General features: G+C 36.9%; 1 protein-coding gene across 18 annotated transcripts in view; it reads right to left on the bottom strand.

Moving 5' to 3' along the window:
* LOC137253031 (alpha-tubulin N-acetyltransferase 1-like) overlaps positions 1-24,672 on the bottom strand; it is a 783,286-nt gene that overhangs the window by 474,307 nt on the left and 284,307 nt on the right. For all 18 annotated transcript variants that reach the window (XM_067789271.1, XM_067789279.1, XM_067789276.1 and 15 more), the window contains one exon: positions 16,199-16,354. In XM_067789271.1, the coding sequence (XP_067645372.1) occupies positions 16,199-16,354 (156 nt within the window). The remainder of the gene's footprint in view (positions 1-16,198; positions 16,355-24,672) is intronic.

Raw genomic sequence — 24,672 nt, 5'->3', positions numbered from 1 at the left:
TTGTCCTCTTCGTTTTTGGATAAGATTTTGTTGTACTCTTCTTCAAGTTTAACTCCTCTCTCTGCCGTTTCGTTTACGACTTTCAAATTTTTTAATCTATCAACAGCTTTAATTTAATATTCGTTAGTTGCCCAACAATTTGGGTCTGAATGAAGAATGCAAACCTATCGAAAAAATCTAAGCTGCTTTTACTTACAAACTGATCTAGATCATTGGCAAATACTCTTTCTTCACTTCCTATTACAAAGTCATACTTTTTTCCTACAAAGTAATTGCCTTTTCCTAGAGCTACAACCATTTTTTGCTTTGTTTCTTTTAATATTTTTTTATCAAATAGTGCCAAACAAACTGTTTCCGGTGAGAGATACCATAAATGATTTTTTAATTTCGACAACGTGGCTTCACCTATCACCTTGTCAAAGTTTTTGTATTGGTATAACCCATTAACAAAAAAGAAGTCAGCGCCTGGGGCAGCTATGGATTTGAGAGGGATGCGTGCTTTTTGCCAAAACACTTCCGTCTATTTTATCACAAGATATGCACTCTCGCGAACACTTAATTTTATTTTCCTAATATTGTAGAAAAAACCCGTAACACTTTCCCATTAGAAGGCAACTTGCCACCCGTAATTTGGTTTTCGATGAGGTACACTAAATAAATCTTCATTTTTTGTCGCGATACCATATTGAAACGAAATATCAACTTCAGTTCTTGATCACTTGAAAACGTAATTTATTTTATGCAATTAATTTGCTTATAATATTGACAAAAAATCCATAAGTTACTATATATAGACCATTCCTCTCTTTTCTCTTTCTCTTTTATTTTGCGAGTATCCATAGGGTAGTCTGAACTTTTACCCCCCTGCGACACGCCTTAGGCTTTTCCAATCATAACCAAATTTTGTGTGTGATATCTCCGACCATAGTGATATCTATTTCGGGTATTAGATAAAAAGAAAAATCACTTTTATTTTTCGAGTCTCCATAGGGTAGTCTGAACTTTTACCCCCCTGCGACACGCCTTAGGCTTTTCCAATCATAACCAAATTTTGTATGTGATATTTCCGACCATAGTGATATCTATTTCGGGTATTAGATAAAAAGAAAAATCACTTTTATTTTTTGAGTCTCCATAGAGCAATTTCAACACGCCTAAACCATCTCCAATTTTTGTGCGATATAGTTGACCGTGGTGCAACCGATCTAGGGAGTGAGAATGGAAAAAATACTACATTCGATTATAAGGATCACCCTGGTGGATATATATATATACGTTTTGCAGTTTACAAAAAATAATATCACTTTTGTGGAAAAAAAGTTTTATTATTTTCTATATTTTTTATGAAAAATAAAAAAACTGCCTACTCACCGATTCCTGTATTATTATGAAGTTTGTTGTCGCTCGCTTGGCGATGATGTTAGTTGGCTGTTGATGCTGCTGCTTGTAAAGCTGATTTTTATTATTGCTCTTTTTGATTTTCCAAAATGTTCTCTTTTTTAAAACAGTTGGTACCCACTGAATTTTTCCAAAATTTTTTTTTAATATAAGTATATATTTGTGTTTCTTCACTTGGAAACCCTTCCTAACATTCGCTTAATATTTCTTATTTTATTTTTTACTTTTGTAAAATATAAAATTTTTTCGCAATTTTTTGGTTCTTAAATATAAGTGTATGTTATTTTTTATTTGCTTGTTAACTAAGTATGAAACTCGTTCGCCGATTTAAATAAAACGAAAACTCGATTTTAATTTTAATGTTTCGTTTTTTGCAATTATATGTTTTTGTCACTTTTTTTCGACACATTTTTTCCCCCAAACATTTTTTTTTTTTTTTTTTGAAGTCAATTTATATTTTTTTGTCAATATATATCTATGTGTATAGTTTGAACGCACATTATCACTTTATTTTATGTTATTTTGTGTAGTTTTTATATATTTTTTGAATTTATTTAAATTTTGTTAAAAATTAGTGTTTTATGTAGGTATGTAGGTGTTCCACTACCCACTGCACTTATTTATTTCAATTTTCATTTTTTTTTTTTTTGGCGAACGTGAATTCGATTTTAATAATTTAATTTAATCATATGTATTTAATTAGCGAGCTTTGCTCATATTGCTTTATACAATGGTTTTTGTAATTGAATTAGAGAAAAATTGTAAGTTTTACAAACGGCGATGGTTACTAGGACATGTTTCTGAATTTCACTTCTTCATCAGCTAGCTTTTCGGGAGCTGAGCGTTGAACTCGAGTCTCCAACATTCATATCAGTGCAAGCCTTTTAGCTGCTACGCCATATGAATGTTCCGTTGTTCGCTGTACAATTGGTCTCTAAGAGTTGCCTTTTTTGTTTATATTCCCTTTGATCACCATGTAGGCACATACACTCTGTATGTAGTTTATTCCTAATGGTGTGGATATGATTTTTAGGCGTGCTTTTGAAAGCTTAGTAACATTTGTTCGGATATTTACAGTATTTGTTTTTAATACTTCCGCTGTTACTATTATATCAATATGATCATATGTATTTAATTAGCGAGCTTTGCTCATATTGCTTTATACAATGGTTTTTGTAATTGAATTAGAGAAAAATTGTAAGTTTTACAAACGGCGATGGTTACTAGGACATGTTTCTGAATTTCACTTCTTCATCAGCTAGCTTTTCGGGAGCTGAGCGTTGAACTCGAGTCTCCAACATTCATATCAGTGCAAGCCTTTTAGCTGCTACGCCATATGAATGTTCCGTTGTTCGCTGTACAATTGGTCTCTAAGAGTTGCCTTTTTTGTTTATATTCCCTTTGATCACCATGTAGGCACATACACTCTGTATGTAGTTTATTCCTAATGGTGTGGATATGATTTTTAGGCGTGCTTTTGAAAGCTTAGTAACATTTGTTCGGATATTTACAGTATTTGTTTTTAATACTTCCGCTGTTACTATTATATCAATATGATCATATGTATTTAATTAGCGAGCTTTGCTCATATTGCTTTATACAATGGTTTTTGTAATTGAATTAGAGAAAAATTGTAAGTTTTACAAACGGCGATGGTTACTAGGACATGTTTCTGAATTTCACTTCTTCATCAGCTAGCTTTTCGGGAGCTGAGCGTTGAACTCGAGTCTCCAACATTCATATCAGTGCAAGCCTTTTAGCTGCTACGCCATATGAATGTTCCGTTGTTCGCTGTACAATTGGTCTCTAAGAGTTGCCTTTTTTGTTTATATTCCCTTTGATCACCATGTAGGCACATACACTCTGTATGTAGTTTATTCCTAATGGTGTGGATATGATTTTTAGGCGTGCTTTTGAAAGCTTAGTAACATTTGTTCGGATATTTACAGTATTTGTTTTTAATACTTCCGCTGTTACTATTATATCAATATGATCATATGTATTTAATTAGCGAGCTTTGCTCATATTGCTTTATACAATGGTTTTTGTAATTGAATTAGAGAAAAATTGTAAGTTTTACAAACGGCGATGGTTACTAGGACATGTTTCTGAATTTCACTTCTTCATCAGCTAGCTTTTCGGGAGCTGAGCGTTGAACTCGAGTCTCCAACATTCATATCAGTGCAAGCCTTTTAGCTGCTACGCCATATGAATGTTCCGTTGTTCGCTGTACAATTGGTCTCTAAGAGTTGCCTTTTTTGTTTATATTCCCTTTGATCACCATGTAGGCACATACACTCTGTATGTAGTTTATTCCTAATGGTGTGGATATGATTTTTAGGCGTGCTTTTGAAAGCTTAGTAACATTTGTTCGGATATTTACAGTATTTGTTTTTAATACTTCCGCTGTTACTATTATATCAATATGATCATATGTATTTAATTAGCGAGCTTTGCTCATATTGCTTTATACAATGGTTTTTGTAATTGAATTAGAGAAAAATTGTAAGTTTTACAAACGGCGATGGTTACTAGGACATGTTTCTGAATTTCACTTCTTCATCAGCTAGCTTTTCGGGAGCTGAGCGTTGAACTCGAGTCTCCAACATTCATATCAGTGCAAGCCTTTTAGCTGCTACGCCATATGAATGTTCCGTTGTTCGCTGTACAATTGGTCTCTAAGAGTTGCCTTTTTTGTTTATATTCCCTTTGATCACCATGTAGGCACATACACTCTGTATGTAGTTTATTCCTAATGGTGTGGATATGATTTTTAGGCGTGCTTTTGAAAGCTTAGTAACATTTGTTCGGATATTTACAGTATTTGTTTTTAATACTTCCGCTGTTACTATTATATCAATATGATCATATGTATTTAATTAGCGAGCTTTGCTCATATTGCTTTATACAATGGTTTTTGTAATTGAATTAGAGAAAAATTGTAAGTTTTACAAACGGCGATGGTTACTAGGACATGTTTCTGAATTTCACTTCTTCATCAGCTAGCTTTTCGGGAGCTGAGCGTTGAACTCGAGTCTCCAACATTCATATCAGTGCAAGCCTTTTAGCTGCTACGCCATATGAATGTTCCGTTGTTCGCTGTACAATTGGTCTCTAAGAGTTGCCTTTTTTGTTTATATTCCCTTTGATCACCATGTAGGCACATACACTCTGTATGTAGTTTATTCCTAATGGTGTGGATATGATTTTTAGGCGTGCTTTTGAAAGCTTAGTAACATTTGTTCGGATATTTACAGTATTTGTTTTTAATACTTCCGCTGTTACTATTATATCAATATGATCATATGTATTTAATTAGCGAGCTTTGCTCATATTGCTTTATACAATGGTTTTTGTAATTGAATTAGAGAAAAATTGTAAGTTTTACAAACGGCGATGGTTACTAGGACATGTTTCTGAATTTCACTTCTTCATCAGCTAGCTTTTCGGGAGCTGAGCGTTGAACTCGAGTCTCCAACATTCATATCAGTGCAAGCCTTTTAGCTGCTACGCCATATGAATGTTCCGTTGTTCGCTGTACAATTGGTCTCTAAGAGTTGCCTTTTTTGTTTATATTCCCTTTGATCACCATGTAGGCACATACACTCTGTATGTAGTTTATTCCTAATGGTGTGGATATGATTTTTAGGCGTGCTTTTGAAAGCTTAGTAACATTTGTTCGGATATTTACAGTATTTGTTTTTAATACTTCCGCTGTTACTATTATATCAATATGATCATATGTATTTAATTAGCGAGCTTTGCTCATATTGCTTTATACAATGGTTTTTGTAATTGAATTAGAGAAAAATTGTAAGTTTTACAAACGGCGATGGTTACTAGGACATGTTTCTGAATTTCACTTCTTCATCAGCTAGCTTTTCGGGAGCTGAGCGTTGAACTCGAGTCTCCAACATTCATATCAGTGCAAGCCTTTTAGCTGCTACGCCATATGAATGTTCCGTTGTTCGCTGTACAATTGGTCTCTAAGATTTGCCTTTTTTGTTTATATTCCCTTTGATCACCATGTAGGCACATACACTCTGTATGTAGTTTATTCCTAATGGTGTGGATATGATTTTTAGGCGTGCTTTTGAAAGCTTAGTAACATTTGTTCGGATATTTACAGTATTTGTTTTTAATACTTCCGCTGTTACTATTATATCAATATGATCATATGTATTTAATTAGCGAGCTTTGCTCATATTGCTTTATACAATGGTTTTTGTAATTGAATTAGAGAAAAATTGTAATATAATAATAATTTAATTTTTAGGCCGGGTCAAGGATGGCTGCGAAGGACCATAAATAAACACTTGGTCTCTCTTCGCTACACTCACACTCGAAATAAAAAGGTTTAGGTTTTCCTTTTAAAAACGTTATAAAATTCACTGTTTATTATTTTATTATTTAATAGTTAATTAAATTACTTTCAATATATGGTATATTCAAACGCACTTTTACAACAACTTCAAAAATTCAAACTATACAAAATAAATGTATACACATTTCTTTAACATGAATGTATAGAAAAGGATCGCGTCCCCGTTTGCCCGTTGATATTGCAAGACTGTTCGTTCTAAATATCGTTGACGACGATGGCAGTGGTCGCTCGTTGGTGTCTTCCACTTCACCTCGCACGGCTGCGTAAACGAATATTTCGACGCCGTCTAAATATTTATGAAAGCGGCTTAAACAGTATTTTTTTACTCAGCGTGCTTTGCAGAGTATATTAACTTTGATTGGAGAACGGTTGGTTGTACAGGTATAAAGGAATCGAGATAGATATAGACTTCCATATATCAAAATCATCAGTATCGAAAAAAAAAATTTGATTTACCATGTCCGTCCGTCCGTGTGTCTGTCTGTCCGTTAACAAGATAACTTGAGTATATATGGAGATATCTTCTCCAAATTTGGTACACGAGCTTATCTGGACCCAGAATAGATTGGCATTGAAAATACGCGAAATCGGATGATAACCACGCCCACTTTTTATATATATAACATTTCGGAAAACACAAAAAAACTAATTATTTAGTAAATAATACACCTAGAATGTTGAAATTTAACGTGCGGACTGATATTGAGACTCTTGATAAAAATTTGAAAAATTTTTTTAAATGGGCGTGGTCCACTTGTGACAAAATATATTTTACAAATATTATTAATCATAAATTAAAAATTCGTTAAACCTATCTTAACAATTTCGGCAGAGAGGTTGCCTTTACTATAAGGAATGCTTTGAAGAAAAATTAACGAAATCTGTTAAGGGCTACGCCCACCTTTATATAAAAGATTTTTAAAAGGGTCGTGGACGAATAAAATAAGCTATATCTTTGCACAAAAGAGCTTTATATCAATGGTATTTCATTTCCCAGTGGATTTATAACAATAAATAGGAAAAACTTCAAATCTTAAAAAATGGGCGTGGCACCGCCCCTTTTATGACTAAGCAATTTTCTATGTTTCGGGAGCCATAACTCGAAGAGAAATTTATATATCGTAACAAAATTGGGTACACATATTTTCCTTATAGCAGAAAATATTTCTAGTAAAAATGGACGGGATCGGTTAAAGACCACAGCAATTTAGATATAAAACAAGTTTAAAAGGGTCGTAGACTACAATAATAAACTATAACTTAGCAAAAAATAGTTTTGAATCAATGATATTTCACTTATCAAGTTTTACTGTAAGAGGAAATGGGGAGACATTTTTCGTTTAAACGGGCGGTGCCACGTGTTATGTAGAAAAGTAATTTATCTGAAATGAAATGTACAATTGAAGCTCACGCTGAGTATATAATGTTCGGTTACACCCGAACTTAGATACCTTTGCTTGTTTCCATTTCTTTTCTTGTTTTGTCCCGTTTGAATCCATGTATAATATTGTTTGTCTTACCTTAGGCGTTATCCCCTAGTCTTTACATTGTAGCAGAAATTTAAGTTGTTCTTGTTGTTTTGCGAGTTTCTTGTTGTTCTTTCTATACTGCTTGATGAATTTGGTGGTGTCGTCGTCATACTTGTACCTCATGTGTTGAAAGAAGTGTTTCATTTTGATTGTTTTGTTTTAAGGGTGTTTCGGTTTAGCTCTCCGATAAATTTGTAATATATTTATTTTGGCCCAATTTTTGGTTACAATTGTAATTATTTATAAAACAAAACAAACATTAACACATTAATTAGAATTACACAATTCACATCACTCTGTTGTTAACATACTACTTACATTCAATTTAAAATATTTAAACTTTAACATCTAAATATAAATAAACAAAATTTTACATTTTATTTACTGCCTCCATTCATGTTTCCTGCTTCGTCCATTGGCTGAAAATGCCGTCATATTAGAGGTTAACGCCGATCACTTTATCGGCGGCGGAGGCGTTGGCGGCGCGCCGGCGTACGCCGGTGTTCTTACTTTAAAAAGCTTGATTTTTCTATTTAAAAAAATAATATTTACGAAAGGTTTTGTGTGTATGTATTTAAGGAAATCAACGTATTGGCCATTTTGAAAGATCCGTAGTTTTTGCCTCAAGATCTCGCAGACCGTTCAAAAATGTTCAGGCGCAGCTCCTTGCGGAGGGATTGTCCCTCGTTCACTTACTCCAGAGAGGCTTCGAACCTTAACCCGGTCTTTGGTATTGGTACTGCTGCGTCTTCAGAAAATAAACAGTCTAAGTGGATATCATTGCGTAATAGGTGAAAATCGTATAATCCTCGGCGCATCTACATAATTAAAATTTTACAAGGACTCTGCATAAAATTTTTAAAATTTAGACCAAAGTTTGCAGACGTTTGTGTTCACAACATTGATTTCAATAGTCTTCGTTAAATCAAAACGATATTTTTTTTGAAAGTCGACCGATTTTAACTTGAAAGATGTTAACTGCTGTTTTCCGGCCTTATGATATAAGAGCCCGTTATGGATGACCGCGTAGCTTCAGTTTTCAGACTAGTTCGACTGTCCACTACGTCATTAGTTCGACTGTCTTGGGAAAGCTTTTGCTTCACCACTTTGAGTGACCTTTCGAAGGACAAAGCTTCACCAGGTAAATATATGTGCCTACGTATTCACATTTGTAAAAGCAGCCGTAACGTGTAGGTGATATTTAAACTTGGTTGATAGGCTATAATCAATGTGATTCACTCCAAGTGACTAGTTTTGGATAGGGCCGCCAACTTTAGGAAATGTCAAAACGGGAGACTTGGGTGTTGAAGGATGAAGTGTGAAAATCAAAATTAACATTTCAGACGCTATTGTATAGTTTCGCAAATGAACAACAGATGTTTGAATGTAAACCTAAGTGATTTTTCAAACCCTTCTCATACGTACATAAATCTTCCACTTAAGTATGAGGTAAGAATCATTTCAAAGGAGTGTTTATGCCCCTGGAACCTAGTAAAGGATTTGGCATCACTGATTTCGTTTATTCTTTCAGCCAATCGCAATATAAAATTAAAAAAAAAACGGCACCTTTTTAGGTAATTTGGGTTTTTTAACAACTTGAGGACAATTTGAAAACATGTTCGCCTTGGGTAATTTTATTTGAATTGATTGTTCATTATTAATTTTTTGAAAAAAATATCTAAATATATAATCTAACTCTTCTTTTAGTGTTTTGTTTAAATAAGTCCGTGTTAAGCTAGCATTGAAAGTGTCTGTTTTTTTAAGTAACTTTTGAAAATTTAGAAAGAGTTAAATTTCGCAATTAGTTTCTTATAACTGGCAGCGATGCGCATCCGTTGATACACTTTCGACCATATCCGACCAATTTTCGGCATGAACAATAAATGGCCTAAACAGTCTTAAATTAGAAGAAAATATAGCACCACGCGTGCGAAAAACGACCTAAATCGGCGGCGGCGGCGGCGTATATCTCTACGTCATATAAGCGCAGTAATATTATTGTCTTCTTTAAAATTCATTGCAGTATTGATTTTTTTGTTGTTTTCGTAGAGCTTCCAGCGTCATTCGTGTTCGTTCTTTCCCCTCAACGTCTAATATTTTCGCGTTTTCGAAGTCCGCTGTGTGTTCTTTGTTGGTCAAATGTTCGCATAGTGCTGTTGTTGTTTTTCTATTTTTGGGGTCTAGTCTATGTTCGTTTATTCGTACACTTAGCGATCGCTTCGTCGTTCCAATGTATTTGCATATATTTGATTGCAAGTTTCTCCTGCGCTCCCATTAAATGGCCTAAACAGTCTTAAATTAGAAGAAAATATAGCACCACGCGTGCGAAAAACGACCTAAATCGGCGGCGGCGGCGGCGTATATCTCTACGTCATATAAGCGCAGTAATATTATTGTCTTCTTTAAAATTCATTGCAGTATTGATTTTTTTGTTGTTTTCGTAGAGCTTCCAGCGTCATTCGTGTTCGTTCTTTCCCCTCAACGTCTAATATTTTCGCGTTTTCGAAGTCCGCTGTGTGTTCTTTGTTGGTCAAATGTTCGCATAGTGCTGTTGTTGTTTTTCTATTTTTGGGGTCTAGTCTATGTTCGTTTATTCGTACACTTAGCGATCGCTTCGTCGTTCCAATGTATTTGCATATATTTGATTGCAAGTTTCTCCTGCGCTCCCATTACATTTTATTTCGTATACCACATTATGTTGTTGTTCTTTGTCGATTTTGTCTTTTGTTTGTATATTGTGTTCCAAGTTCGGTTTGGTTTATGCGCATATTTTATGTTGTTGTTGCGTGTGATGCTATACAATGTTTGGTTGTCCGTTAATCCTGGTATGTAATTGACGCCTGCATATATTTGCTTTTCTTTTAAATTTTTTTGTTCAGTGATCTTTGCGCGCAGTTGGTTTGACTTGTTGTTGTTGTTATCCATGCGTCTATTAATGTATTAGGGTAACCGTTCTTATATAAAATATTTTTAATTTCTTTAATTTGTGGCCATGAACTCCTGTTCAACCAAATTGTAGATTTTCTTTATAAAGCTTACGGCCGTGTTATTTTTTTTTTTAATGCATGGGTGATTCGAATGGTAGTTTATAATTCTAGATGATGATACGGCTTTAGCATACCAATTAGTTTTTAGGGTGTGGTTCGATTTTATAACTTCGATATCTAGGAAGGGCAACTTGTTGTTTTTCTCTTTCTCTACTGTAAATTTTATTTTGGTATGCTGGTTATTTAGTGTTTTAAGTATTTCTTCCACTTCCTTAGTTTTAATTATAGCGAATATATTTATTTATTTCAAAGTAAATCTAGGACAAAATATCCTTACAGACTATTTACAAATTATTTGTTTATGTATTTGATATATATGTCCTTTAATTTAAGCTAGGCAATGCTGTCGTAAATTATTTTGTCTAAGACTATATCAGCTACAGAAGGCGATAGAGGATTCCTCATAGGTATGCCATATAGCTATTGGTAGAACGTACCATCATAGGTGAAATAATTGTTATCCCTCAAGCAAAATTAGGGACAGGTTATCTTCGATAATGTTGTGTGCATTTCTAGCCTACCCCACTGTTTCATGATCGTATTTATCGCTAGATGAATCGGTATGTTAGTAAAGAGGGATACCACGTCGAAAGATATTAGGATTTCATCTTATGCAATTGTGATATCTTTTAAGTTGCGCTTCAGTTGAAAAGAGTTTTTTATATTGAGACTATCCGAAATAATATGTTTCAGTGTTTTCCCTATGTATTTTGAGCGTTTGAAACATGGCACACTTGCTGATGATGATATAGGTCTAAGTGGGATGCTATCTTTTTGTATTTTTGGTAAGCCGTATAGTCTTGGGGCTGTAGCTGCAGTACAAGTTAATTGCTTTTTTAAATACAGACTAATATTCTTTTGTTTGCATATCTCGTTTATAATATTATTGTTTTTGTTTAATAATTGTTGCGTTGGATCCGCCCGCATTGCTTTGCTAATTTAGAAAAGATACACGCAATATTGAATAAAATAAATAAAAAAAAAATTTAAACGGTTTTATTGAAAACAATACTTTCATGAAGTAATAATAATACTAAAAGCTAGAAAATAAAAATGTGAGGCGTATCATAACTTGTTAAGGTTCAGTTCGTCTTACTTATGACTATCAATAAAAATTTTACGCGTCCAACGCTTTTATTTAATTGCCTGATTAGCGATTTAAACTCCCTTGGTGTGACCAGTTGGCGGAGCGAAGGAGCGACTGGCGCGCCTTGTTGGACGACCATAACCGTTTAGACGGTTAAGCGCCAATTAAGTAAGTAAGATTAACGCCCTAGATTGATGAGGAGTGTGATGACTAGTACCTAGGATCTACCTAATTATTTTCTAGCTTTTATTATTATTATTAATTCATGAAAGTATTGTTTTCAATAAAACCGTTTAACTTAAAAAATTTTGTTTAATTATTTTATTTTCAAGTTTTTAGTCTTTATTTAATTGCCTATTATTTCCCATTCTTTTTAGTTCCTTTAGTGACTCATTATTACAGGGACTCTTTCTTGACAATTTATTACAATATAAGTCCTCAATACATAATCCTTCCAAAGACTTTACTCGACTCTGCGTCACGTATGCTTGTCCCTCCTCCAACTCCAAAATATTTTGATGTCACTTCTACCGGACTGTATGTAATATTTGTTCCAAATATGAGCCAAATCGGACATCGTAGGTCGCTTTCTATTCTTGTATGTATTATGTGTTCCAAATATGAGCCAAATCGGACCACAAATACGATTTTTACGAATATCTCGATCCTTGCGCCACATAGCGGCGATTTTTATCATAGGTCGCTTTGCATTCTTGTATGTATTATGTGTTCCAAATATGAGCCATATCGGACCACAAATACGATTTTTGTGAATATCTCGATCCTTGCGCCACCTAGCGGCGATTTTTTTCATAGGTCGCTTTCCATTCTTGTATGTATTATGTGTTCCAAATATGAGCCAAATCGGACCACAAATACGATTTCTGTGAATATCTCGATCCTTGCGCCACCTAGCGGCGATTTTTTTAAGGTCGCTTTCTATTCCTTTAAGTATTATGTGTTCCAAATATGAGCCACATCGGACATCATAGGTCGCTTTCTATTCTTGTATGTATTATGTGTTCCAAATATGAGCCAATTCGGACCACAAATACGATTTTTGTAAATATCTCGATCCCTGCGCCACCTAGCGGCGAATTTTTTTCATGAGTCGCTTTCTATTCTTGTATGTATTATGTGTTCCAAATATGAGCCAAATCGGGACACAAATACGATTTTTGGGAATATCTCGATCCTTGCGCCACCTTGCGGCGATTTTTTTCTTATTATTGCATTGTCATCGGGTTCTGAACCATATTCCAAGTTTCAAGCTTGTAGCTTATCGGGAAGTTACTTAAATTTTAATTACAAAATTCGTTCACAACGGCGGCCGTGCAGCCTGTCAAGTCAACCTAAATAAAACCGTTTAAAAACAATAACTACCCCGACCACCTTATAAACGAACTAATAAATCAGGAAACCATAAAAATAGCAACCAACACAGCATACCTTCTAACGCAATAACAACAGATATAAAGAAATACTACAGTGTGACATACATTTCGAAATTAAGTGCAAGCATCAATCACAATATACTCGAAGAACAAAACATCACACTAGCCTACAGGTCCAACAATACACTATCCAAAATATACACAAGAACAAAATCTCCAATAGACAAGCAACAACAAAACAACGTCATATATAAAATCGAATGCATGGAAAAGGAAAACCAGCAATGCAATAAAGCATACATTGGGACGACAAAGCGCGCTTTAGGTATTCGCGTTGCCGAACACGAAGCCGACATAAAAAAAACAAAAACCCACTACAGCCCTATCCAAGGCGAATTCATTACAGGTGTTGTTATCCCATCAGCTGATTGCTTCTTCTTGATAATTTTCCATACAAAGCCTTGTACAACAAAATGTCAATTAATCGAAATCTATGAAAATTTTCTTTTGACTTGACATTCATCTGCACGGCGAATTGACTGAATTCGCTTTGCCACCACCTGGTATAGATTCGCCTTGGCCCTATCACAGCACATGATTAGCAATGGCCATACAGCAGATTTTGCCAACACGACAATTATTGATAAGGAGAAAAGGGAAATGACGAGATATATTTTGGAAAGCTTGCACATTTGAGAAAACAGGGAAAGGACCATGAATAAGAAGGAAGATAGCGATAATATTTCCGCAGCATACATGCTTTGTTTGAATAGAAAATAAATTAGTTATGACAAGATTATCACGCAAGGTGGTACTGATAACACTGGTTTACACCCAAAATGCACCAGAGACGCCATTATGAAATTCCTATGTAAAATCACCCCCCGATTTCGAAAATCAAGGTTATTTTTAATTCTATGGTAACGTTTTTGAGATATTTACAAATAACGGTTTTTTTCCAAAAAAAAAAAAAATTGGGTTCACTTAATCATATATATCTCAAGAACGATTTGAGCTATTCGTTTGAAGCTTTTAAAAGATAATAAAATTTTCTATAAACTGTGCAAACAACACTTTTTGCTAGGCAATGCAGATTCAAAGATAACGAACAATCATTACGGATTTTTTCCATTTTTTTTGTAAAAATATAAAAGTGTACTTTGCGAGGAAGGATCTCGAAAACTTTTTATTTTTTTGCAGATTTGTTTTTTCTCTCTAAGCACTGTTTTATTAAAAAAAAAAAAAAAATAAGCTTTCATTCAAGAAAATCGATGGACTAATACAAAAGTTATAAGCATTCATGTAAATATTCCCCTTTAATACTAAAGTACCCTAATGGTACATATGTGTTAGTATTCGTATATCAGTTAGTTAGTTTTTGCAGATTTTTTTGCTTTCTCTCTAAGCTCTGCTTTATTACAAAAAAATAAGCTTTCATTCAACAAAATCGATGGACTAATTCAAAAGTTATAACCATTCAAGTAAATATATCCATTTAATACTTAAGTACCCTTATGGTACATATGTGTTAGTATTCGTATATCAGTTAGTTTTTGCAGATTTTTTTGCTTTCTCTCTAAGCTCTGCTTTATTACAAAAAAATATTCTTTCATTCAACAAAATCGATGGACTTCAAGTAAATATTCATTTAATACTTAAGTTCCCTACTGGTACATATGTGTTAGTATTAGTATATCAGTTAGTTAGCGAATACTAATGCATATGTACCACTAGGGTACTTAAGTATTAAATGGATATATTTACTTGAATGCTTATAACTTTTGTATTAGTCCATCGATTTTGTTGAATGAAAGCTTATTTTTTTGTAATAAAACAGAGCTTAGAGAGAAAAAAACAAATCTGCAAAAAAATTAAAAGTTTTCGAGATCCTTCCTCGCAAAGTACACATTTTTTTATATTTTTACAAAAAAAAAGGAAAAAATCCGTAATGATTGTTCGTTGAATCTGCAGGGCCTAGCAAAAAGTGTTGTAAGCACAGTTTATAGCAAATTTTATTGCCTTTTAAAAGCTTCAAACCGTTTTGGAATTGCTCAATTCGTTCTTGAGATATATATGATTAAGTGGATGCAATTTTTTTTTTTTTTTTTTGGAAATGGAAAACCCGTTATTAGTAAATATCTCAAAACCGTTACCATAGAATTAAAAATAACCTTGATTTTCAAAATCAGGGGGTGATTTTACATAGGAATTTTATAATGGTGTCTCTGGTGCAGAAAAAAATTGGAATTTGTGATCCAGTGTAATTAAATGTTAATACTGTCCGATATTGTTGTAAGTGTAGAATTTTTGTTTACTTGTTAATTTTCGTTTACTGTGTTAGTTTATCTGCATGTGGTTTTCAACATAAAAATTATTGTTTGTTTATTTAATTTGAAAATAAATAGTGTTGCCCCTGAGGATGCTATATTCAGCGAAACGTCGGGCGTAAGGTGATTTAATCCTTTTCTTTGCACCAGCATAAATCAGATCAGACTAGCGTACCAATCATAATAAATTAAGTAAAATTAAATTAAGTCGATTTTAAATCGACGACTTAGCCAGTTTTTTATCGTAAATCTTTGGACTCATGGAAAAATTATCTAAGTATATGTTACCGATTTGTTACCAATTTCGCATCGGAATGTTATCGAAAGTTTATCGATTTGGTATCAAAAAGTTATAGATTTTTTACCGATATGTTATCGAAATGTTGTCCAAAGGATATCAATTTCTTTTCGGAAACCTACAGATTTGTTATTGGAGTGTCACCAATTTGTTATCAACGTGATATCAAAAATGCATTGATTTTGTTATCAAAAATGTATCGGTTTGTTATCAAAAAAAAATAACTTTCTTATCGGAGAGTTGCCAAATTTTTATCAGAGTGTCATCGATTTGTTCACGACGACTCATCGGTTTATAATGAAACAAATACCTATGAAACTTCAACTCAGGTAATTCACAATTAATCGTATGTGCTACGATTTTTAAACCGTCATATAGGCTTTGTTGTTGTTTCTCTTATAAAATTTGAATTTAAAAAAAATGCAGCAGCCGATGTAAGTATATCAGATTGTTGATTTTATTGATTTTATTGTCGAACAATTTATTTACTTATTTTTAAAAGCTTCAAAAGGAATTTCGTGAAAAAGACCAAATAATAACAAAAAAGGGTAAAAATTATAAAAAAGATAAGCGGTTTCATAAATTTAGATTTGTTAATACTTTTTACTGAAGGTCCTTCTTACGGGTGTATTTAAATACGGCAATTTATTTGTAGAAAAAAAGTATAAGACTTTAAGAGGCTTTGTAAATTGCCTAGCTGTGCCCAACTAGCATGCAGTGAAATAATTACTTACCCATCACATCCATTTATGTCTGCCATAACGTAAACTGTTTGGTTTTCGACCATCCGCAACTTTTGAGATGATGTAACTGGTTTCGATAACTTCTGTGCCACAGCTGAAAGTTCTCCCATATGATCGATAATTTGAGACATCTTTGAACTAATGTCCCTAAAAAATCAATATTTAATTTTAAAGTATTTGTTTGGTTGTTATGACACAGAGTAAATCATCTAAATATCAAATTAGTGTGTACCGTGATACAAACATTGATTTAGTTTCACGCATAGTAGAATCACAACGGAAGTAAAATAAAAAAAGAAAACAATTTTTAAGTACTTCCTTCATGTAAAGACACCAGAAGAAACGAAAAATGTCTCTTTAAATAAACACATAGTCACGTCGAATTTTGATATTTAAATTTTAACATAACCACTGTAAAAAATTTTTATGAGGAACAAAAATATAAAGGTGAACTGCAATAAATAGACTTCCGATATAATTGTACCTATGTCCGGCACTGTGTGCGCTGCACCTTTATATATTTGCTCCTTATAATAATTTTTGTGTGCTTTGCACACAGAGTATATTAACTTTGTTTGGATAATGGTTGGTTGTACAGGTATAAAGGAATCGAGATAGATATAGACTTCCATATATAAAAATCATCAGTACCGAAAAAATATTTGATTGAGCCATGTCCGTCCGTCCGCCTGTCCGTTAACACGATAACTTGAGCAAATATTGAAATATATTCACCAAATTTGATACACGAGCTTATCTGGACCTAGAATAGATTGGTATTGAAAATGAGCGAAATCGGATGATAACCACGCCCACTTTTTATATATTGCAACGAATTTACTGGAATTCCGCTTATTTGCGACCTTCTACTAACGTTCGAATCACTAAACTATTAAATAACTCCACTATACAATAATGCAAAATGACCTTAATTAAAGTACTTCAAATAACACTTACGGGGTTATTCTGTGTACTTGACAAATTGTCAATAAGTTGACAAGTAATCAAGATTTTTATCAAGTTGACAAATATTTCTATACTGTGCATAACTTGACAACTCTAAAAAGCTCTACGACCTGTGCTTTTCACCATATTGTGGTGAACTAAATAAAGTAAACAGAAATCAAATGTTTAGTCATAGTTTTTTCAAAGAAATCAAAAGTGGAACGTACTACGCATGAGCAATTGGAGCGATATGTCTCATTTTATGCTTCTAACCCCGAAATGGGTTAACCCCAAATGACCCCGAGGGAGTCCCCAAAACCATCCCGGAATGATCCCAAATCACCCCAAGGGAGTCCCCAAAGCCATGCCGAAATTATCCCCAAACGACCCCGAGGGAGTCCCCATAAACATCCCGGAACGACCCCCAAATTACCCCGGGAGGACCCGATGGAGCCCCCAAAAAGGTCCCGGAATGTCCCCAAATGACCCCGAGGGAGTCCCCAAAAATATCCGAAATGACCCCCACAAAACCCCGAGGTAGTCCCCAAAACCGTCCCGGAATGAACCCCAAATGACCCCGAGAGGATCCCGAGGAAGTCCCCAAAACGATACAGGAACGACCCCCAAATGACCCCGGGAGCACCCGATGGAGGCCCCAAAACCATCCCGGAATGTCCCCGAAAAGACCCCGAGGGAGTCCCCAAAACCGTCCTGAAATTACCCCCACAAACCCCAGGACGATCTTCCCACAATAAGAGCAAAAGTAATAAATTTTCTCTCGATCGCACATAGAATAGCAATTACTTGATAAATTGTCAAACTTGACAAATAAGCAAGATGGTGAATTTGTCAAGTGCACAGAATAGGGCTGTTATAATGCAAAATGGCCTTTATTAAAGTACTTCAAATAACTCTGATACTTCGCAACTGATAGCTTGCTTAAATCAAACTGATTGTCGTGCCTCTACTGTTGCCGCTTTTATACTCTCCTCGTTCCATACTTCTAGGCGTTTCCAGAATTAACTTAGTTACTGCTATAAAATTATAACTACAGATGCACGTGTATAGCTTCTCATGTGCGCGTGTATATGTGTGTTACAGTTCCACAGATAATTGCCTCCTTTTGGGAGCATCTCAGATAAGATATATGCATGTGCTTGTGTGTCTCTTCTCTGCTGCGTGTACGTACATATGTGTAGACATAATTATTGATTCGGTTATGTAGATACAAGTGACTGCCTGCTTTATTGTTGTTGTGGCTTCATTTACTTAGCATCAGACTAGTGATGTGAGTATCACTTAGTGTCACTAATATTCGTCACACCGCCCTCCACCTAAGTCTGATCTTCCAGATCAGAAAATCTCTCCCCCCCGCTGCTAGCCTCTCCAAATGAACCACCCTTCCGTTTCGTGGTTTCCCAATTGTTTGTATGCGGTAGATGACATCACTGATCCTTTTCACAACTCTGTACGGGCCTTCCCAACTGCATCAAAATTCGGATGGAACACCTTTCCGCCGGTGAGGGTTGTATAGCAGTACCAAATCTCCCTCCCGGAAACCTTCCGAATTATTTTCCTTGTCGTACCTGTGTTTCATCTTACTACTCATTACCCTGGGCCGTTCCCTCACACTCTGTTGTTTGACCGATGAACTACTTCGTAGACCTTGCGCTTAACGGATTGGCTTCGCATAATCAGTATCGTTCCCACGTTTCACAACAGTAGTGCGCCCCGGCTTGAAACTACCCTCGCATTCTTTCTGGGAAATTCGTTCCTTCGTTTTTGTGCGTCCATATGGTTTTGTCAGTGTCAGTGTTTCTCTCGCAGGTACTTCTGATTTCGCTTTATTTGGCCCATTCGATCCATCAACCTTTGCCTTTGACTCTCGTGGTCTTTGACGAGTCTTCTCCGCCAGTACTAGATTACTACTGAACCCTTTCTCCAAACTGAAGCTAAGTGGTATATCCTGGTTCTTATAACGCATACTCCTCTACACGTCGATCCAGGTGTCGTGGTCAATTAAGAAGTCCAATCCCAATATGACTTCATCAATAATCTCCGCGACAACGAATTTGTGTAGACCTTCCCAATTAAGACTTCACAGATCACTTCTCCCAGGACTTTGTTATATGCGCCAGTGACCATACGCAACCTTGCTCCAGGTAATGGCTTTACTCTCCTGTATCAAGGAATTAGATGCACCCGTATCTACAGTCAGTACTCGTTCTTTGCCATCCACATTCCCTCTGACGGTAAGACTGCTTGATTTCTTTCCAATTTACGACACAGATATCACAGGGCATTCAATAGCTGGGGCAAGTTTTAGATCTTTACATCTGACCCGCTCTTGCTTGTCTCCTCCCGTTGTGCTTTTACGGCCACCCAAGTTGGAACTACCAGGACCGGTGCTGCAATGACGAGCAATGTGACCTGGGTTACCGCACTTGAAACATTTGATTGCACCATTATTCTTCAGTTGCGCTCCTTTTAAAGCTTCTAAAATTGCGTCTACCCACTCTGGCCTTTCTACTTCCACACGGCGTGCTTTGAAAACTGGCTTACACAGAAGCGACGCTGTTTCCTGAATCTGAGCATGTGATATCGTTTCTGCGAATGACGGCTTTGGGTTTGCGTATGTAGTTCGCTTTGTTTCGACGTCCCGTATGCCATTTATAAAGCTGTGAATCTTTACCCTTTCAGTGTATTCCACGGGCGCGTCCGCATTCGCTAAATGTGCCAGCCTTTCAACATCCGACGCAAACTCTTGCAATGTTTCACCAGGCCTCTGGAAGCGGTTCAGTAACTCCAGTTGGTATATCTGTCTCCTCTGCTCAGTTCCATATCGTCTCTCTTGAGCGCCCATCAATGCTTCATAACAGTTTCGCTCGCCCTCTGGAATGGTTTGTAAAATCAGCTGCAGGCCCTTTCAATGCCATGAACAGTGTAGCAACTTTATCTTCAGCATTCCAGTTGTTCACTGTTGCGGTCTTCTCAAATTGTAGCTTAAAGACCTGGAAAGGAACAGAACAGTCAAAGGATGGTGTTTTTACCTTTGGATTACTCGTTGAAACTGCTGGGCGATTTAGCTGCAACTGCTCGATACGTCCTCTCAAAACATCCACCTCGGCCTCGATTTTTTCTCAAACTGTAAAATTTTTGCTCCTCCAACTTCGAGGAGATACGTCCTTCTTGCTCTTCCAGTTGAGCAGAGATCTGCGATGATATCTGTGCTGAAATTTGCGCCGACATTTCGGATATTCGTGCCTCTTGTGCTTCCATTTTGGATGCCATATATGTCTTTTGTTCTGCCAGTTGAGATGACACTTGTCTTTCCTGGGCTTCAATCTTGGACGTTATGCGTGTCTCCTGCGATTCCATATATGTCTTCTGTTCTGCCAGTTGAGATGACACTGTCGATGTTGGAGCAGATATTGCAGCTAAAATCATGTTCACGTCTGTGCTCGTAACTGTCTGCGATGTTTCATTTTTCTCTTTAATTTTTCTTGTCTCCTCGACATCAAGAGGAAAGACATACTCCTCCACGTTAATTCCCTCTAATTCCACTGCCTTTCGCAGTCATGCCTGAAGTTCGATTTTATTGCCGGTTGTATTAAATCCACGGCTCTCCAACTCCTTCTTCAGTTGCTGGATCTTCAATTCACTCCACTTTGCCATGTCCAAGTTGTATTCGAAGTCTTCGGAATTTATTCAACAATTCCTCTTCTGACACCAATTGTAACGAATTTACTGGAATTCCTCTTATTTGCAACCTTCTACTAACGTTCGAATCACTAAACTGTTGAATAAATAACTCCACTATTCAATAATGCAAAATGGCCTTTATTAAGGTACTTCAAATAACACTTATAATGCAAAATGGCCTTTATTAAAGTACTTCAAATAACACTTATATTTCGCAACTGATAGCTTGCTTAAATCAAACTGATTGTCGTGCCTCTACTGTTGCCGCTTTTATACTCTTCGATTGTCTCGTTCCATACTTCTAGGCGTTTCCAGAATTAACTTAGTTACTGCTATAAAATTATAACTACAGATGCACGTGTATAGCTTCTCATATGCGCGTGTATATGTGAGTGACACTTCCACAAATAATTGCCTACCTTTGGGAGCATCTCAGATAAGATATATGCATGTGTTTGTGCGTCTCTTCTCTGTTGCGTGTACGTACGTATGTGTAGACACAATGATTGATTCGGTTATGTAGATACAAGTGACTGCCTGCTTTATTGTTGTTGTGGCTTCATTTACTTAGCATCAGACTAGTGATGTGAGTATCACTTTGTGTCACTAATATTCGTCACAATATATTACATTTTGGAAAACACAAAAAACCTTATTATTTAGTAAATAATATACCTAGAATGTTAAAATTTTACGTGTGGACTGATATTGAGACTCTTGATACAAATTTAAAAATTTTTTTAAATGGGCGTGGCACCGCCCACTTGTGATAAAATCAATTTTACAAATATTATTAACCATAAATCAAAAATCGTTAAACCTGCCTTTACTATAAGGAATGCTTTAAAGAAAAATTAACGAAATCGGTTAAGGACCACGCCCACTTTTATAGAAAAGATTTTTAAAAGGGTCGTGGACGAATAATATAAGATATATCTTTGCAAAAAAAAGCTTTATAATTCCACTGCCTTTCGCAGTCATGCCTGAAGTTCGATTTTATTGCCGGTTGTATTAAATCCACGGCTCTCCAACTCCTTCTTCAGTTGCTGGATCTTCAATTCACTCCACTTTGCCATGTCCAAGTTGTATTCGAAGTCTTCGGAATTTATTCAACAATTCCTCTTCTGACACCAATTGTAACGAATTTACTGGAATTCCTCTTATTTGCAACCTTCTACTAACGTTCGAATCACTAAACTGTTGAATAAATAACTCCACTATTCAATAATGCAAAATGGCCTTTATTAAAGTACTTCAAATAACACTTATATTTCGCAACTGATAGCTTGCCTTAATCAAACTGATTGTCGTGCCTCTACTGTTGCCGCTTTTATACTCTTCGATTGCCTCGTTCCATACTTCTAGGCGTTTCCAGAATTAATTAGTTACTGCTATAAAATTATAACTACAGCTGCACGTGTATAGCTTCTCATATGCGCGTGTATATGTGAGTGACACTTCCACAAATAATTGCCTACCTTTGGGAGCATCTCAGATAAGATATATGCATGTGTTTGTGCGTCTCTTCTCTGTTGCGTGTACGTACGTATGTGTAGACACAATGATTGATTCGGCTATGTAGATACAAGTGACTGCCTGCTTTATTGTTGTTGTGGCTTCATTTACTTAGCATCAGACTAGTGATGTGAGTATCACTTTGTGTCACTAATATTCGTCACAATATATTACATTTTGGAAAACACAAAAAACCTTATTATTTAGTAAATAATATACCTAGAATGTTAAAATTTTACGTGTGGACTGATATTGAGACTCTTGGACACTACAGTATTGAGCTTGTGCGATGTCACGACGGTGTGCAGCTAAGATCAGGAATCAGGGCTGTGTGCCTGACTCATTAATAGCCTGGCTACATGAAAATGATTCTTGACCATGGTTTCTGGGGTATCTTTCTCTCTCTTTCTTTTACTTTTTCTCTCTCTTTCCTGTTTCCTTTCCTTCTCGGGGGCTGGATCAAGGCGTTATTCGTTTCCGTGCCGAGGATCAGCCAGGCTGGGGCCCCTAAATAGCCCAGTCGCGAACGGAGCCCTCCTGGCACCAGGTCGCGCTAGGTTGTGGAAGACCTTACCCGGGTATTGCGGGTCTCTGCCCGGGTGGACGTTCCTTTTCTCCGCCACTAGTGGAAACATGAACGGAAGTAACAAGAAGATAAAAAAACAAAAAGAGGCCGGCGCTCTTCAAAGGCCGGGAGGGCTTCTGCCCACCACAACGGTGACCAATGCGAAGCAGGGTCATTCTAACCGACAGAATATGGCTAAAAAATGGGATGGTTCAGGACCAGTGGCGATGCCGGGTAAGAACCCTCTCCCCAACAAAACTTTAGGCAGTGAGCCAGGGCAAAGGGGTGTTCTCCGGGATACTCCTGGCACTAGCAGAGACGCAGCAGGTATGCAGAATGCAGCCTCGGTTGAAGCTGGTGCGCAGGCCCCGCGTGGTCCACCCCCGACACCCACGGCCTTCACGAAGCCTAGTGAGCGGCCAAATCCCAGTGAAGTTGGATACAAGCACAGGAGAGCGGCTGCAAGGATCCTAACCAGATCCACACGTATGCCAGACCTCGAGAGTAGAGCGGAAAGCGACAGCGTAGGAGAAATACTGGCAGAGATTCAATGGGCGAAGGAGGTGATACCCGACTTTCGTCTGGCAGAAGAAAGGGGGCCACAAGTGGCAACCAAAAGGGCAAAGTCGGCGGAAGTAGTGCCTACTAAACCAAAGAGGCCGAAGGTGCATGGGCGCTCTTTTGTAGAAGTAGTCAAGGACAAAATCCTGCTAGGGGTCCTTGACAACAATCAGGAAGACGGCGCAATAAAGAAAGATAAATGGAAATGGGTGAAAAGCGAGCTGTCGAATATCACCCTGGACGTTCTTACGCGCAATCCTGGACCGCCACCGGTATGCAAGGATGCAGGGTGGTTCCTGGGTAGTATCAAAGTCGTGGCATGCGAAGACGAGAGGTCCGCAGCCATATACAAAAAGGCGGTAGAGTCTGTAAGTGAAGTCTACCCTGGAGCGAAGCTCAGGGCGGTCGATTTCAAAGACATACCGTCATGGCCACGAGCAAGGTGTGGCTACCGGCAAAACCAGCTGAACCAGAGAGGATACTCAGTATGATAAGGATCCTCAACCCGACGCTGCCAGCTGCCAATTGGAGAGTTGTTAGCGTGGAGAAGGGGGACAGAGCCACACGTCAGGCTGTCCTCCTACTGAATGAGGAATCGCTGACAGTATTGAGGAAAACTGGAGTCGAGATAAATTATGGTTTAGACACCGTGACCGTAAGGGTCTACAGTAACGACGTCAACGCCGCTAGGAACTTGACAGCCGAAGCTAGCGACGAGGACGTGGCTACGAAGGCAAATGGGGGTGAGCCGGCTACGCCTCGTCTATCTCATCCATGGGGATAGGCGCGTTACACCTGCATTACACGGAGGTGGAGCTGATGATGGAAGATGTGGCTAACTCTACGCTCAAGGAGGGGAGAAAGTGTGCGATGTTGGTGCGGGTCCTCCAGATAAACCTGCACCACAGTAAAGCAGCTTCCGCTGCACTGCTGCTCCGACTGACATCTAAAGGGGTAGCTGATATCGTCCTCACCCAGGAGCCGTGGGTGGTAGGACAAAACATTTGCGGACTCAAGTCCACCGGCTACACACTGGTAAGTTGTGGCACCTCGGGAAAGCCAAGATCGTGTATACTTGTTAGTACCAAGCTTATTGTTTTGTTTCTTCCTCAATTTAGTGATGAAGACACAACAACGATCAGCCTAAGCCTGAGTATGGGTAAAATCAGGCTATCAT

Source organism: Eurosta solidaginis, chromosome 5 (assembly GCF_040869045.1).
Source record: "Eurosta solidaginis isolate ZX-2024a chromosome 5, ASM4086904v1, whole genome shotgun sequence".
Classification (NCBI taxonomy): domain Eukaryota; kingdom Metazoa; phylum Arthropoda; class Insecta; order Diptera; family Tephritidae; genus Eurosta; species Eurosta solidaginis.
Note: the sequence above shows the minus strand (reverse complement) of the source record. Positions and strands in the feature narration are given on the sequence as shown.